At 36.3% G+C, this 14,953-nt stretch overlaps 1 protein-coding gene across 1 annotated transcript in view; it reads right to left on the bottom strand.

Annotated features, from left to right (window-relative positions):
* Positions 1-14,953, bottom strand: part of LOC108975445 (pro-resilin) — a gene marked incomplete in the record, with an annotated part of 54,020 nt that overhangs the window by 3,796 nt on the left and 35,271 nt on the right. Inside the window, 1 exon segment of the mRNA XM_018943930.1 lies at positions 6,509-6,622. Coding sequence (XP_018799475.1) covers positions 6,509-6,622 — 114 coding nt within the window.

Here is a 14,953-nt window from a genome sequence, read left to right as displayed (position 1 = left end):
AACACACTCAAAGTAAATAGCAAAAGAGCGGACCCTAAAAGGTATTTCTCAGCCGAATTAGAAATGCCAAAAGTGACCAGTGGCGCAAACAAACGCCACACTACAACAACAATAGTGACTGATTGGCAGTACACATAAGTAAGGCAAGCACCCATTTTTGGCGCAAGTGAGGTGACCCAAAATGACAGCAAAGTCAACATGCGCTCCACACTGAGCARCGGTGAGTAAATAGTGGTAGGATTTTAGCGCAACACTTGACAACAATAACAGCAACAGCGATGTTGCCAACAAGTTGAAATGTGTCGTAGGCGAATGGCGACATTCAATTGCCGTACGTTTGCCACAATTTGCGGCAATTGCAGTGCAAAGCAATGCAAAATGCGACGAAAATGCCGGTTACAGCAGCGAAGTGCCAAAGAATCGTAATGAAAAAGAAGCTGCAGCAAAACAAAAAAAAAAAAAACAAGCTCGGTACTATTTTTTCTGTGCCGTTTTTCGCGCTGAGAAACCGGAGGTGCGGCTTTGCGCACTCGAAAAGAATGCCGATGCCGCCAATAAGCAAGTGTAAGTTTGAGCGTTTGTGCGCGGTGTCGGTGTGGGTTGCTAGCCTAAGGAACGTGGTTCGTAGTAAGCGTACACGTATGTATGTGCAGTTAAGGTGTGCGGGTGGAGCGCGGTGAGCGCTGCTTGCTGTCAGCCAGCAGGTTGCAAGCCACTTTACGCCACGATCGGCAGCCTCACTAGCTGGCAAGCTCCACCGAGAGCGCTTGAGCAGCAGTGCTTTACAGCTTCGAACAACAAGAAAAAAAAATAAAATAAAATAAAGAAAAAAAAGCAAAAAACAATAACATCGACAACTGTTCTTTTGCAGGTAGTCCGTTAGCCCTGCTGAGCCACTGTGCCTGCTGCTGCTGCTTGGCTGTCTGCTTTGACTGACTGTTTGTCTGTCTGCTCGCTCGCTCGCAAGGCTGACTGTCTGGCAGTTTTTATTGTCATTTGGCGCTTTGTTCTCTTTTTGTGCTTCGTCGTCGTGTTGTTGGCAGCCGTTTTTGCCGTTGGTCGCTTTAATTTAAAGTTCAAGAGTTTTTGTGGCACGTCGTGATGTGCGCTGGTGCGGGTCGCGAGTGTGCTACTTTACTAATGTTGTTATTGTTGTTGCAATCGCTTTGCATTTAACTAACTATTGACGCTGGTTCTTGACGACCGAGGCTTATGGGTGCATGAACGCTGCTTCAGAGTCACACATTCAAACATACATATGCACTTGCAAACGCARCGTTGCATTTTTGTATGTAAGAAATTCTTATTTTTTGCTCTTTTCAATTGCCTTTTCACAGTTTATTCCTCTTCTAAGTGTCTTTCTTAGTTTTGTCGCTTCTCTGTCTTCATCAGCTGTTCCCAAGTCCCGAATAAAAGAAATATTACATATGTATGTGTCCTCGTCTTTTCCCCTTTTCGTCTTTCAAACTTTTACTTTTTACTATTTGCTTCAACTTTTGTTTTTTACTGTYATTTCCACCTCTTAAACGTATTTGCTGTTTTGTTTTTGTCTCACACGCYTCCGAGACACACCTCGCAATGTCAAAGGTTCCAAAGACGTTGCTAGGAGTAATTTTGCAAGTATGATAATTGTTGTAGTTTTATACTAGCTGTTGTTATTGCTATTGTTCGTGTTATTGCTCCAGTGACTGCTAAAAAGGTCGACAGTGGTGCACTAAATTTTTACTAAAAAAAAAAAAAAAAATTAAGAATGGCAACAAGAAACAGAGCTGCAATAGTTTGTGGAAGCGTTGGCGGAGGAATTGTCAATATTATGCAAGAGACAACTTTCGAGAGTGCTATCTAAGGACAGAACATTAGAAAATAAAACTTGGATTTAGGGAAACCATCAACAAAAATCTAAAAAACGGGCCGAACACTTCTATATAATGTAGCACAAGCTCAGTAATAGATTGCAGGTTAAAGGGCGTGAGTTCTCCGAGGATAGATACAGTGCAACCAAACAAAGACCCAGAATAATATCAAAAGTAAAGTTCATTGTTTCTATCTAGCTGATATGGAGGATGGAGTTATGTGTAGAAATACACGTAAGCGATGAAAGTTCTCAAAGTGCTATTCACTTGGGAGTGGCCAGAAACGACTCTTTTCCATTTCCTCAAGCAGCTCACGACTTTCGGTCTTAGTATCCTCTGGGTAGTCAAATAACATCTGTTTGAAGGCGCGCTGAAGTGGGAAGGCGAAACATTCCTCCCCAGGGTTGCGCGCTGGGTTTTAAATCCGCTAAGTTAAAAACCGTCCTAGAGAAAAAGGAACAACGGCCTCGGATGAGATACCCTCTTTTTGATGACGCAATTGTGAAGGCGCCGCTTCCCAACTGGTTGATGTCTTCGTAAAATTCAAAGCTGACATCCTATTGTGCTATTGAGCGTATTGTGTGAACAATTAAATACCACGTCAACAAACTGATTGAACTTTATCTGTGTGGCTTTACGCTTGGAAAATAACCAACTGGCCAGATATTTACCATGCGCCAAATTTTTGAAAAGATCCGTGAAAAGAGGGTTGACACACACCATCTCTTCGTCGATTTTATGGCCGCCTTCGACAATACGAAAAGGACCTGTATACGCAAAWCTAATACGRCTGTGTTAGCTGACGTTGAGCAACACCAAAAGCTCCGTCAGGATCSAGAAGGASCATTCCGAGCTGTTCGTTACCAAGCGAGATTTAAAACAAGGATACCACCTATCGTKTGRCTTCTTCAATCTATTTCTGGAGAAAATAATACGAGCTGCAGAGCTAAATAGAGAAAGTACAATCTTCTTTAAGAGTGTACAGCGGCTGGCGAAAGAGGTAAAGAAATCCAACGCAGAATAGCTCTTGCCAACAGGTGCTTCTTAGGACTGAGTAGGTAGTTCAGAAGTGAAGTCCTCTCTCGACAAATAAAGACTAAACCCTACAAGTCACTGATCATATCAATCTTGCATAGGTCATGGATGTTGACTACATCTGATGAGTCGACGTTATAAGTTTTCGTGCGAAAGGTACGAGGTATATGGCTAGATTATGTCGTCCGAATGGAAGAAAATACTCCAGCGCTGAGAGTACCCGACGTAGTACCCGCCGGGGGGCGCAGAGGAAGAGGAAGATCTCCATTCCGTTGGAAAAAAAAGCTGGATATGGACATGGAATCTAAAATTGGCTCCAACAGAGAAAAGGAAGACCGACTCAAGTCAAGATTATTTTCGCCACTTTAAAATTTTTTCCTTACTGCTTTGTGACTCATAATTTTAGAAGTTGAATAGTAAAACAATTGTTAATACTACACTATAATATTAGCTCGTTGTCCGTTCGGTTTACTTACCCACTTCGTTTTAGGTCTCCAGTGCATCGATATACTGGGAAAATATTTTGCATTCTAGTGGAGTTGCCTGACTAATCGCCTTCAAGTTGCATTTTAAGAAGCAACTCAATCTAAACTCAYATTACGTTTCTTAAATATGCAAAAACTTTATTAAAACAAGAAAAGCTTACGTGCTCTAGAAAAAACAATTTTTTTTGTTCTTTTTGTGGCCCCCTGCRTTATTCCGCCTTTCTAAACTATTTGTGGCAAGTCTTGCAAATGTTACAGATTGCATTTTCGGCAGAAAACGCAACAAAGCAAGCTAAGCAACTAATTAACAATTAAAATCCGTAAGTAATTTAATGCCCATTGCACTACATACAAACAACAACAATAGCGGCAGCACAAAATGCCACTTTTCGCAACATCAACGAAACCTGCAACTAATCTCATTTGTTGCAAGCGCAAATGAAGTTGTTTTTGTTGTTGTTGATGTACTATATGTATTAAGTGGAAGCGCTCGGTTGGAAGCCTGTCTGTGTGTTACACGTGAACATATCGGAAATCTCGCCCAACCTGCAACACGTAAAATGAAGTCATACAACGGCGGCTGCTGTTGCCACATTGCATTTTACGGCGCTTGCAATATTTTGTTGCCAACACAAGAGCAAAAAAAAAAAAAACTACTACAAAAACTGAAAAGTACAAAGACCGCGCTATTTTGATTTTCGCCGCCTAAAAATTGTGAACTACAACAATGAAAAGTCAATAAAAGCAACGAAATGAGCAGYCAGCTTGTAGCAGCCAACGCTGGAAGGAAGAAAGCGGCAAGGCAGCGGTAACTAGGAGCAAGCATTTGCTAACCTATTAACTAGTGGCATACTTAAATAACGGTACTTGCAACACAATTGCTATGGGAACAGTGAGTGCTTGTTATTGTTGTTGCTGTGCCCACTAGCMCATTCACCCACTAACCGTCTGCGTTATTTGTTTTTGTTACCTTAGCTTATTTACTTTTCGGTTGCACATTTTGGCAATCATCAGCGAAAATAAAGAGCGCGAAAGATTGCTGTGCAACGCTGCTTGGGTGCTTGGGTGCTTAGGTGTTGTGTCTATTTTGGCTGGTTGCAGCCATCACTTTGACGCGGCGGCCACACCACGTGCCTTCACCTGCTAAGTACTAGCATTGCTGCCGTGTCTACTGTGCCGTGCCTTTTCATTGTTGCCAATTACTTTGCTCTTGTCGGGGTAATAACTTCGCCTATGCTTTGTACTCCTCGGCTGAGGTTTGAGTTCCCACCAAGTTACCATACTTTTACGGGTTTAAGAGCTTGTTAAAACAATAAAAGTATAAGCTAAAATTTGAATTGAGTGRTCCCTAATAATTATCAGCTTCAACTAAAAATTACAGGAAACCAGGAAAGCTCTGTAAATAGGTGTTTTGTTGTAACATCAGTCTTGTTATCATTGGAAGTGAGCTACGCGAGCTCTTTAATATCAAATAAGATTGCAGACTTGGCGTAACGTATGCATTCTAACTACCATTAACGGTTAGAATCTGGTTGTTATATGGATGATCCAAAATAGCATGCTTTGTCAGCCGAACTGTCTAYCAATTGAAGTTTCGTTTCCCACAAAACCGTACACAGTTACAGTTTTTTATTAATGAAGCCAAGGGACGTTCGCTAGGTAACTTCAAACTCTTCATCAAATATTGAGTAGGTATTTTCGAAATGCAATTCTCTCTCTATTCTTCAACAACAATCTATTTATTGACAGATCCAGCATGATCCAGGGACGCATTTGTGATTTGTGACGAAGTCAACTGCCGCTGGATATCCGTCAGTTAAGTCGCAAAGTTAGTCGCAAAGAGATTCACAGCGGTATGAATTGTGAGTTCTGGATTGATACTAGTTTGTGACTAATATAATTAATATTTTTCTAATGTTGGCGCTTCAGTTGACACTGGCAAACTTTATAAGTTATTTCTGCCAATAAAAATATTACTTTAAAATCAATTCCTTGTTCCCTTCGGATTTRTCTATACTAAATTTCGAAATGCCAGACGAATCGTACTTAAGTAGCTATGCGGATGACATTGCAGTAGTAATTACAGCAAGAGATACCGAAAATGCGCGATGAAAGCTTAGTCAGGTCATAATATTTATGCAAGCATTGCTCGACTCATGTAATACGGAAAAACAGAGCTACTACTGCTAACAGGCAAGAAAGGCAACGAAAATCACCTGCCAACTTATGAAATGCCACTTTGAAGTAATGAAAATGTGGTTCCAGACTGGGCGATGGTTCCGCATCAATTGACGAAGGCTCAAATCAGTCTCAYACGTCGTTCTTAAGCTTTGGGCATGGGTGACGTCGTTTTGGCTTATTTTTCGAAAATATCTTACTTTAYATCTTAACAAGAGAAATTTACGCAAGAACTGAAGCCGATTGACCACTAAAATCGTGCTATTTTCGGTGAATTTGGCTGATCAACTCCGGATTTTCATCGAAAAATCATCTTCAGCGTTGAGGCTAGATTCTTGCTTGAATGACCTCGTCAATAAGGAAAATATGCGCTGTTGGTCAGGTTGCAATCCACACGTACTCCATGTGTCAAAATTGGGTTCAGCGTCTAGACTTCTTTCTGCAAGCGTGGCCGGGGTAGGCATGCAAATATTTATATTAACTTTTTCTCCATTTATTAGCCTAGAAGATCTGTAACCGGATTTACTTCCGAAAAGTCGATGGGTAGCATCATCGAAAAGTGAACGATATTAGATTCTATTTTTATTAAAGTAAGGCCTACCATGTGATGGTCACACACTAATTCGGCTAACAACATTTCTGGGTCTGCTAAAGCTTATATTTTCATAATTATCCTCGCCAATAATTATTAGTTTAATACATTACTTTGAGCACTCTTTGCACGGGTAAGGGTATTTCTAGCAAAAACCCATAAAATGCCTTTCATTTTCCCATGACGATTGCATCATAAAGTCATTTTAAAAACCAAATGAAAGGGTAAAATTCGATTCGTTTGTAGTATCAGCCATAAAAAGCACTAAAGAACAACAACAAAATGCAAACATATTCATTTATTTGCCGCTGTATGTGCGTGTGTGTGCTGTTGATGGAACAGCCCATTCATATTAGCCTACTTACCAGTGGATTCTTGGGCTCTGGGTAGTTGTAGCCATTCGGCTTGGGTGGCAGGTACATGTTTGAGCCGGGAGCGAGTTGCGCGCAAACACAGGCGATCACGGCGATTGTAGAGCTCTGCAAAAACAAAATCAAAACAACAAAAATGATAAAGAGAATTGTAGATGAAAAATTGTTGCTGAGGGCAGTAAAATAAATGTTGGGAAAAATAGCAATAAAAAGTTAGCAATTAAAAATAATAAAAAATATTATTGCAAATTAATAAGCATAACAATAATAAAATAAATAWTGGAAATAAACATAAATTCATTAACAAATAAATATTTTATTATGTGTAAATCATGTAGAAATCAAAATTATGTAAATTCACTTACAACAATTGCTTTTTTGCGCTGCCACACCACACCAATAGAGGTAAAATAAATCAAAAAAWTTTACAATCAATTTTAATTTTGGCAAATAACTAAACGATAAATGTACGTAAATATTTTATTTTTTTATTTTTTAGTTTTATTAGAAATAATTTGTATTGAGTTGGAGAGGCGCTGCTGAACCAAAAAGAACAACAACAAAACGTGTGCGATAACATCGCATTTGACATTCAACGCCTCCCTGTGAACGAACGAGGCAAAGAACTACAAATACTATTTGTAACAAAAACAACAGTAACAACAATGACAATATCCATGCTCTTCATKTGCAGGTGCAGCGCCATAAATTGGAATTTCTTTTTTTGTTTTTGTGGCAATAGTAAAGTATCGGAATTGAAGAAGAATAAAATTAGAATGTCTGCCAGAGTGGTGGTGCCTGAGAATCTGAGCGTTGTGCTCATAAAAGGGCGCAGCCGATAGCTTGATATATGACAGAGCAAAAGACAACAGGTCGTGCCAAAGCAATAAATACTAAAAAGCAGCAATATGGCAACATGTTTAAGTAGAGCAGCGTTTGTGTGAGTTGCTAATGGAAGATACTGACATAACGGTAAATGCTGAATGCAGTTGCAGTTTAAAWTATTWCATTTACATCTGCACATGTACTATACACATATGTAAGTAAATATGATAGTGTGTTTCTACGTAGATGGTCGTAGGTTAAAAAGATTAGATTGAGAAGTAGTCCGTTTAATTTTTAAAATTATAATGTTGCCATTTGCCGAAAAGTTGTGAGCGAAAATAAAAATATATTTTTACTAAGTATTACGTATAATTTATATTAAAAAAAAAAACAAAAAATAATTTTAATTTTTAGGGTTGCCATATGACAAAAAATTCTGAAAAATATTGAATTATGGGAAATAATTATTAATATACTAATTATTTCGTTTAATAAAAAAAAGGCAATAAATAAAATTTTTAAGGTTGCCACCTACAGAAAAAAAATAAATTTCAAATAAAAATAAGACTACAAGTGATGCTTTCTGCGTTCGATGTGCCAATGGCAATAAATAATAAAAATTATTCTACTAGAGTTRCCAATAATAATACTGTAAYAATTAATTAATTAAAAGCAAAATCATTTCTCTGAGCGMCATTCACTTGCGAATAGCCAGAAATGATTATTTTAAATATGGCCCAAGCAGTCCACGACTTGTGGTCTAAGACCAAGTATTCTCTGGGTAGCCAAAAAAAAAATCATTGTGAGAAGACGAAACTTCCCCTCCGCAAGGTTGTGCGCTGGGTTTGRAACCCGTGAAGTAAAAACCACCCCATTGAAAGGAAGAAAACAGCCGCGGATGAYAGACCCCCTTCTGATGATGACCCCTTCGATTAAAGCGCATGTACCTGGAATGTCCGGTCCTTTAATTGCGAAGATGCCGCTGCYCAGTTGGTTGATATCATCGTAAGAGTGAAAGCCGAMATCACTGCCGTCAAAGAAGTGYGATMAAYGAGACAAAGACTGAGGCGAGTAGATCCTTGTAGTATTTACTACAGTGTCTATATTACAGAGTGTAAATTCGTTCATTCGTCGCCAAATGCTGGCATTCACCCCGGTGGATGAACGTCTAGTCATAATCCGCTTCAAAGCGAAGTTCTTCAACATATAACTGATTTGCACCCACACTCCGACGGAACAGCAGGACGATGCGACCAAAGATGCCTCCTATGAGCGCTTGGAGCGCACTTTTAGATCTGCCCCCAACAAGATATCAAAATCGTGCTTGGAAAAAGAGAGMGGTGACGAAATGCGTGAATACGAAGAGCTTGACAAGTTGSCCGAYGGAGATAATGCTCGAAAATTTTACGAAAACATGCGGCGACGAACAGAAGGTTTCAAGACCGGGGCATACACTCGTAGAGGTGATCTAGTGACTGATGCCCAGACAATACTGTAATTTAGAGGGAATTCTTCTCCAGCAGTGAAAGGTTCACCATTAGATGGTGAACCCGATTCCCCAAACAATGACAATGGAGCTGGCGTTCCATTGGAGGGGGCCGATGGGCKTTATTAATTCGCTCCCAAAAGTATTTTTTTAAGCTTTTTATTTAAATTTATATTATCATTACTTCATAATATCGATATTGTTTCTGAATAAAACACTTTTTCAGAAATTGACACAATGTCCAACTCATCAATCAGCGTTAACCACATGCTAGCAATGCTAACAATCACGATAATGATCTACACGATCACCCCGTTACTGATCTTCAGCACTCTTAAAAGTCATCATACACATATATATTAACTGTAATTGCRTTATTCATTAYGRCTATCAGCATTGCGCATCATTTCAATTGTGATTGGCAAGCGGGAATGTACGACAAAATCAGCAGGCGATTAGCAACGATCGCTACCACTTGCCGACCACAACAGATCGGTCGATAGTTTAACCTGTTGCGCKTTGAATGGCTGATTGTGCTTTTGATTTATGCATGCAACATGTCACTGCTGCTGTGAGTACGTAGCAAAAAAGTGGTATTCAATTTCACAAAACTTACAACAACTAYAATAAAAAGTTAAATAAACTTAAACAAATATTTTCGCAAAACAGCAAAATGCATTAGCTTGCACAAAATAAAGTAGCAGCGCGGCTTTTTTCTTTAACCCATTACGGAAATCTGCGAYTGAAGGACAACTACTGGCCAGCGGCAAGCAATGCACCGTAATGAACGCTGACGTGCAAYGCAGCAACAATTTAATTAAACGTGACTTTTTTGCAAAGATAATTTTTTGTTTTACTTGTTTTTCAAATACCGTTTAAATGTTTCCAGTAATTTTTACGACGAGCAAAAAMCAGGAATGCTTGAATGCAAATACCTAATTGTTCTTACTAACACATAAATAAATATATATATTCGCTTGTGTACGTGCGTGTGTGATCAAATCGTCGCCCAGTCGTGGGCCAAAGTCAAAGTCAAGCGCGCACGCGTTTTTACATAAATACGCTATTTATTTATAGGTGTTGGCGATGCATGCTTGACGATATGAGGCGTGTAAAAAAAAGCTTGCAAAAAGTAACGGAAGCCCGTTCATTAACTTTAGACTGCTGTTTGTGATGGTGTAGGCGCTGATAGGTGACTAATAGCATTGGGTAGTTAATATTTTGTTGTGAGTTTTGATTGATTGCTTGATTGATGTTGTTTTTGGTGGAAGATTTATGCTTAAAGCATAACAGAAAAGGATTTTCCGGCGTTTTGCAATTAAAGTGGACATGTATTATGATTTTCTTTTAAAAAATTTGGAAAAAAATTAAAAAAAAAAAATTAAAAATTTTGAAAAAGACAATTTGAAAAAGACAATTTGAAAAATATTTGAAAAAATTGATTGAATGTGTTGCTTGAGATGATTGCTTGATAGCAATTTAATAGGCGCTTTATCAAATTTGAATATTCTGTTTTGATGTGTGAAAATATTGAATAATAAACTGTTTAATTAAAAACTTGTGTGSACAATTTCAAGTAATATCCGTATGCTTTCGAAAAAAAATTTTGTGAAGAAWTTCATGTAGTATGCTTTAGAAAATAAAATTTTTTTTTTTGATTGAATTTAATTGAAAAACAAATTGCAAAAAACCGCCTAAACATGATTATTCGTGTTTAAAATGTATTAATGCAAAACCAGTAATGAGGTAATGAGAGAAATTGGGTAGAGTTAAATTAAAATTGAGAAAATTTTTGATTAACAMTCGCTTGAAAGGTTTGTTTCAATCAAATTTGGGAAATTTAAAGATTTTCAACAGTAACTTGTTCAACAGTAACTTGTGAAATGTTGAACGCTAATATTGCCACTTTAGAGTTGAGGTTGGTCTATATTATTCAGCACTAGTTTCGTTTGATATCCTCTATAAGTGCAAATACAACAGAATCCTCAAATCTAGTCAGACATATTGTCTTCAACATTAAAAATGTAAAACCTCCCCAAATAGCTCACCATTAKCCTCGCATATGCCTCTTTCAGCTGTTTGCATGTTTGTATTATTTAATAATTATTACTAATTGTTAGTCGTAATTTTCTCCAACTATTTGCTTAATGAGTTTTATTGTATAATTAACRGCTTGTCAGCGTGCCGCATGATTTGCTGCGATTAAAATGCAATCACCAACAATACATTGTTGCTATTATCACCATTATATTACATAAATACATATAAATAAATAACTGCAAACACACATAAAGATGATATAAGCAACAACATCAGCGCATTGAAACTAAAAAAAAAGTTATTTCTAAGCATTCGTTATGTTCTTGCATGTMTCGTTTGATTGTGTGATATTTCTGATCATATTTCTATTTTAAACAGTAGTTTGCCTACTTGCACACAACAACAACTATGCGGCCACATGTGTGTGTACATTTCTTTGTCGCTTATATGAATTATGCAAATTATCGCGWACAGCACTTGTGTGGTGCTTGGAAMGTGTTGCTGTAGTYGCATCGCGATATGCTAATTGCTTCTGCTCGCATGTGCATAAGTTCATCATACGCAATGTCATACCTTTGCCATTGAACGGTGCGAACTGCGACTGCTTTCAGCGCAGCGCCAATGCTTAGCTTGTGCAAATGAAAGCCGGCGCAGCTGCAAATCAACGTAAGTGTTGGAATTGTCTCTTAACTTTGAATTAAACGCCGTTGTTTAGCTATTTAGATTATTTATGCATTTCTCATAAAGAATCTCACAATACATTGTAATGGAAAATATTGTTGAGCACATAACGGTACAGTATATTTTATATATACATAATAATGCTGTCCACTTAACCCTATTTRTATTAACATTAAATAATTGTTGCATAATAGTTATATGATTATCGTTTTCTTCAGAACAGAAAAATAAATCCGCATTCGAAGGCAAATAAAGTAATGTAAAAGGTAATTAAAATATAATTACATAATTTTTTTTATTAATTTTATCAATGGAAAAGATTATTAAATATTTTGAGTTTACTATTTATTGAAATTTATTAGTAATCATTTGATGTTGAGGTCAAATTGAATAAATCGTTATCATTACTGTAATCACGTAATGATTACATAATAATTTTTTATGGAAAATAATATTTTGAGATTTATTGATTTTTTTATTAACTACAGTCGAACTTCCATAACTCGAATCACTATTATCCCAAAAAAAACTTCGACTTACGGAGACTTCGAGTTATAGAAAAAATTTTTTTGTTAAGAAAAAAACTCAATTGCTACTTCAGAGTATATGAAATGATGAATATGCATTTTTTGTTTAAAACACACAACACAGAAAACTGTAATAAGTTACAGTGAAGTGAAATATTCAGAAATTAGTGATAGAAAATTTTCTTTTTTTTTGGTATTTTCAGTAAAAAATGACTCTAATTTGTTTAAAGCCGTATAGTGCTCATCAGTTGTAGTGTCATTTGTTTGCAAATATAAACTCAATGTTCGGAAAGCATTTTCTACATCATTTCTGGAAGGCTGGTGAATAGTTTCTTCTACCGATCCCTCGCCGTCACTCTCCGTTCCGCTTAATATTGGATTATCTAATTCAGGGCAGTAATTCTCAACAATATCAGCATCTGTAGGAAAGCCAGTTGTGCAAAGGTCATTATCTATTCCAATATAATCCTGAAGAGTAGCAGTGCAAGTAATTTTGTTTGCTTTTAACCATGCTTCGTAATCAGCTTCAATTACATTTTGATATTCATCAGTTGTACTTAAAAAACTCAGAGGTATGTCATCTTCCTCTTACCATTCAGAATATTGACCAAATCCAGTTTTTTTGAAGCAATTCGCTATGGTTTGATTTTTGAAGTCAATATCCCAAGCTTTTGTTACATGATTGATGCAATCCATAAGTGTAATATCTTGCTTTTCGCTCGCCTCTATACGCTTTAGTGCTTCTTTTACTATTCTAGTACGATAAAAAACTTTCAAGTTTTGATTTACTCCCTGATCCAGCGGTTGTAATTTAGAGGTCATATTCGGTGGAAAAAATGCCAGTTTAATGGCTTTCAGTTTGCTTTGTACGTCTTTTGGATGTGCTGGGCAATTATCAATAAAATTTTTCGGCCAGTACTTTGAAAGCGCTTATCCAAATTTAGAACCCATTCTTCAAAAATCTGGCCAGTCATCCAAAGTTGAAGTTTTCGCCAACTGAACGTTTTGTTCCCTACCTGTGCTTCCATTTATCAAGACAACCTGTGCTTGTCATAAAATGATCATCGCCAAAGCGCTTTGCAAACTCCTTTGCCTTCTCCTTTAATATTCCTCCAGATATAGTCATGTGTTGATGTCTAGCTGCTTTGAACCAATCGAGGTGTTGCTTTATCGATGTTTTGAAATACTGGGGTTTTAATCCTTTTACTACCCAGACGAACCCCAGATTCAAACGACGTAATAATTGATTCTTTATTCTTAAAAATCGTTGACACCGTACTGGCTGGTATACCAAATTTTTCAGCTGCTTCCTTTTTCTTTAAGCCACCTTCTACTTCTTTCAATAGTTTATACTTTTTTTCAATCGACAAAGATTTCAAAACACGTCCAGTTGCCATGATAAATACGATCTTATTTCCCTGTATCATTAAGTACGACTGACATTTATGCACTGAACTGATACTTACGAAAACAAAAAAAAGCATTTGATGAACAAAGAGGGAATTTCCCGAATAAAAAGACGGTTCAAAAAAATAAGCAAATAAAAGAGAAATGTAGAGAGAAAGAGAGAAAGTACAATACTGCGAGTTGTAGAATGAGAGAAAAGCACATTACTTCGAGTTATAGAAGTCATAATTATGTATTTTCGTTCGAGTTATGGAGAGCTTCGAGTTATGGAAGTTCGAGTTACGGAAGGAAATTTATATGTTAATTACTCTCTTAATGCTACTGCCAACCCATTTAGTTCGAATTAGAGAAAATTCGAGTTAAAGAAGTTCGAGTTATGGAAGTTCGACTGTATTTGATTTTCAGGTGAAATTGTATTAATCGTTAACTTTACTGTAATCACGTAATCGTTTAGATTTCTAATCATAACCTCAAATTAAAATTTCAGATTTAAGATTGTAATACTTCTCACTTTCCATTAATTTTAAGCATAGTAAGCAAGAGAGTAAGTGGAAAATTATGAATTTTATTTAACACCTTCGCTATCGGAACAAATTAAGAAGGTTCTTTGACTATGTGCTTTTAAGTAAACTGTCTATTAGCTACTTGAATTAGTTATTTTAACTACTGTAATAAAGTATTTACTTGGATTAGTAATCGTAATCTWTATATAAATGCTCTAATTCATATCTGTAGACTAGCGCATGTACATTCAGTGAAGGCTAAGTAATCGAAAAAGTAGTCTAGTATTTATTAAATAAACTTTTTACTTTGCTAATGGAGAGTACTAACTAATAGTTATGTAAATTAATTACTTTGGCAACCACGCAATTATTGAGATTTCTAATAACAATATAAACATAACAACATTTAGATTGATTCATTCTTTTAATTTAATTAAATCTAGTAATCGAAAAAGTAATTTATTAATTTAATATTTTTTTCTTATTTTCGTTTTTACTATTAAGTCTAGTAACAATTTTTTCTTTAGTTGAGTTAATTGTATTGATTACTAATAACTTKAATTTAGGATTACTGTAATCAAATAATTATTTGTATTACAATACATAATTAAAATTTAACAGTTCTCATTATTATTTSTAGCCTGACTAAAGCCATGGTAATCAAAAAGAAATTTGTAATCAAATAATCGATTGGATTACAATTCATAATTTTTCGTTAATATTTATAGACTGACTAATTTCCATTCATTATAGCCAGGGTAATATGGTAATCAAAAAGTAATTTGAAAGCAAATAATCGTTTGTATTACAAATAAAAATTTAAAGTTCTTCTTAGTATCTGCAACCTGACTTAGTTCCATTCATTATAGCCATGGTAATCAAAAAGTAATTGGTAATCAAATAATCGTTTGGATTACATACCACAATATCAGTCTGATAGGTCTGGTTCATATTTGTAGACTGACTTATT

Source organism: Bactrocera latifrons, unplaced genomic scaffold (genome assembly GCF_001853355.1).
Source record: "Bactrocera latifrons isolate USDA-ARS-PBARC rearing strain unplaced genomic scaffold, ASM185335v1 scaffold_65, whole genome shotgun sequence".
Classification (NCBI taxonomy): Eukaryota; Metazoa; Arthropoda; class Insecta; order Diptera; family Tephritidae; genus Bactrocera; species Bactrocera latifrons.
The sequence above is the reverse complement of the archived record's forward strand: the minus strand, read 5'-3'. Positions and strand labels throughout refer to the sequence as shown.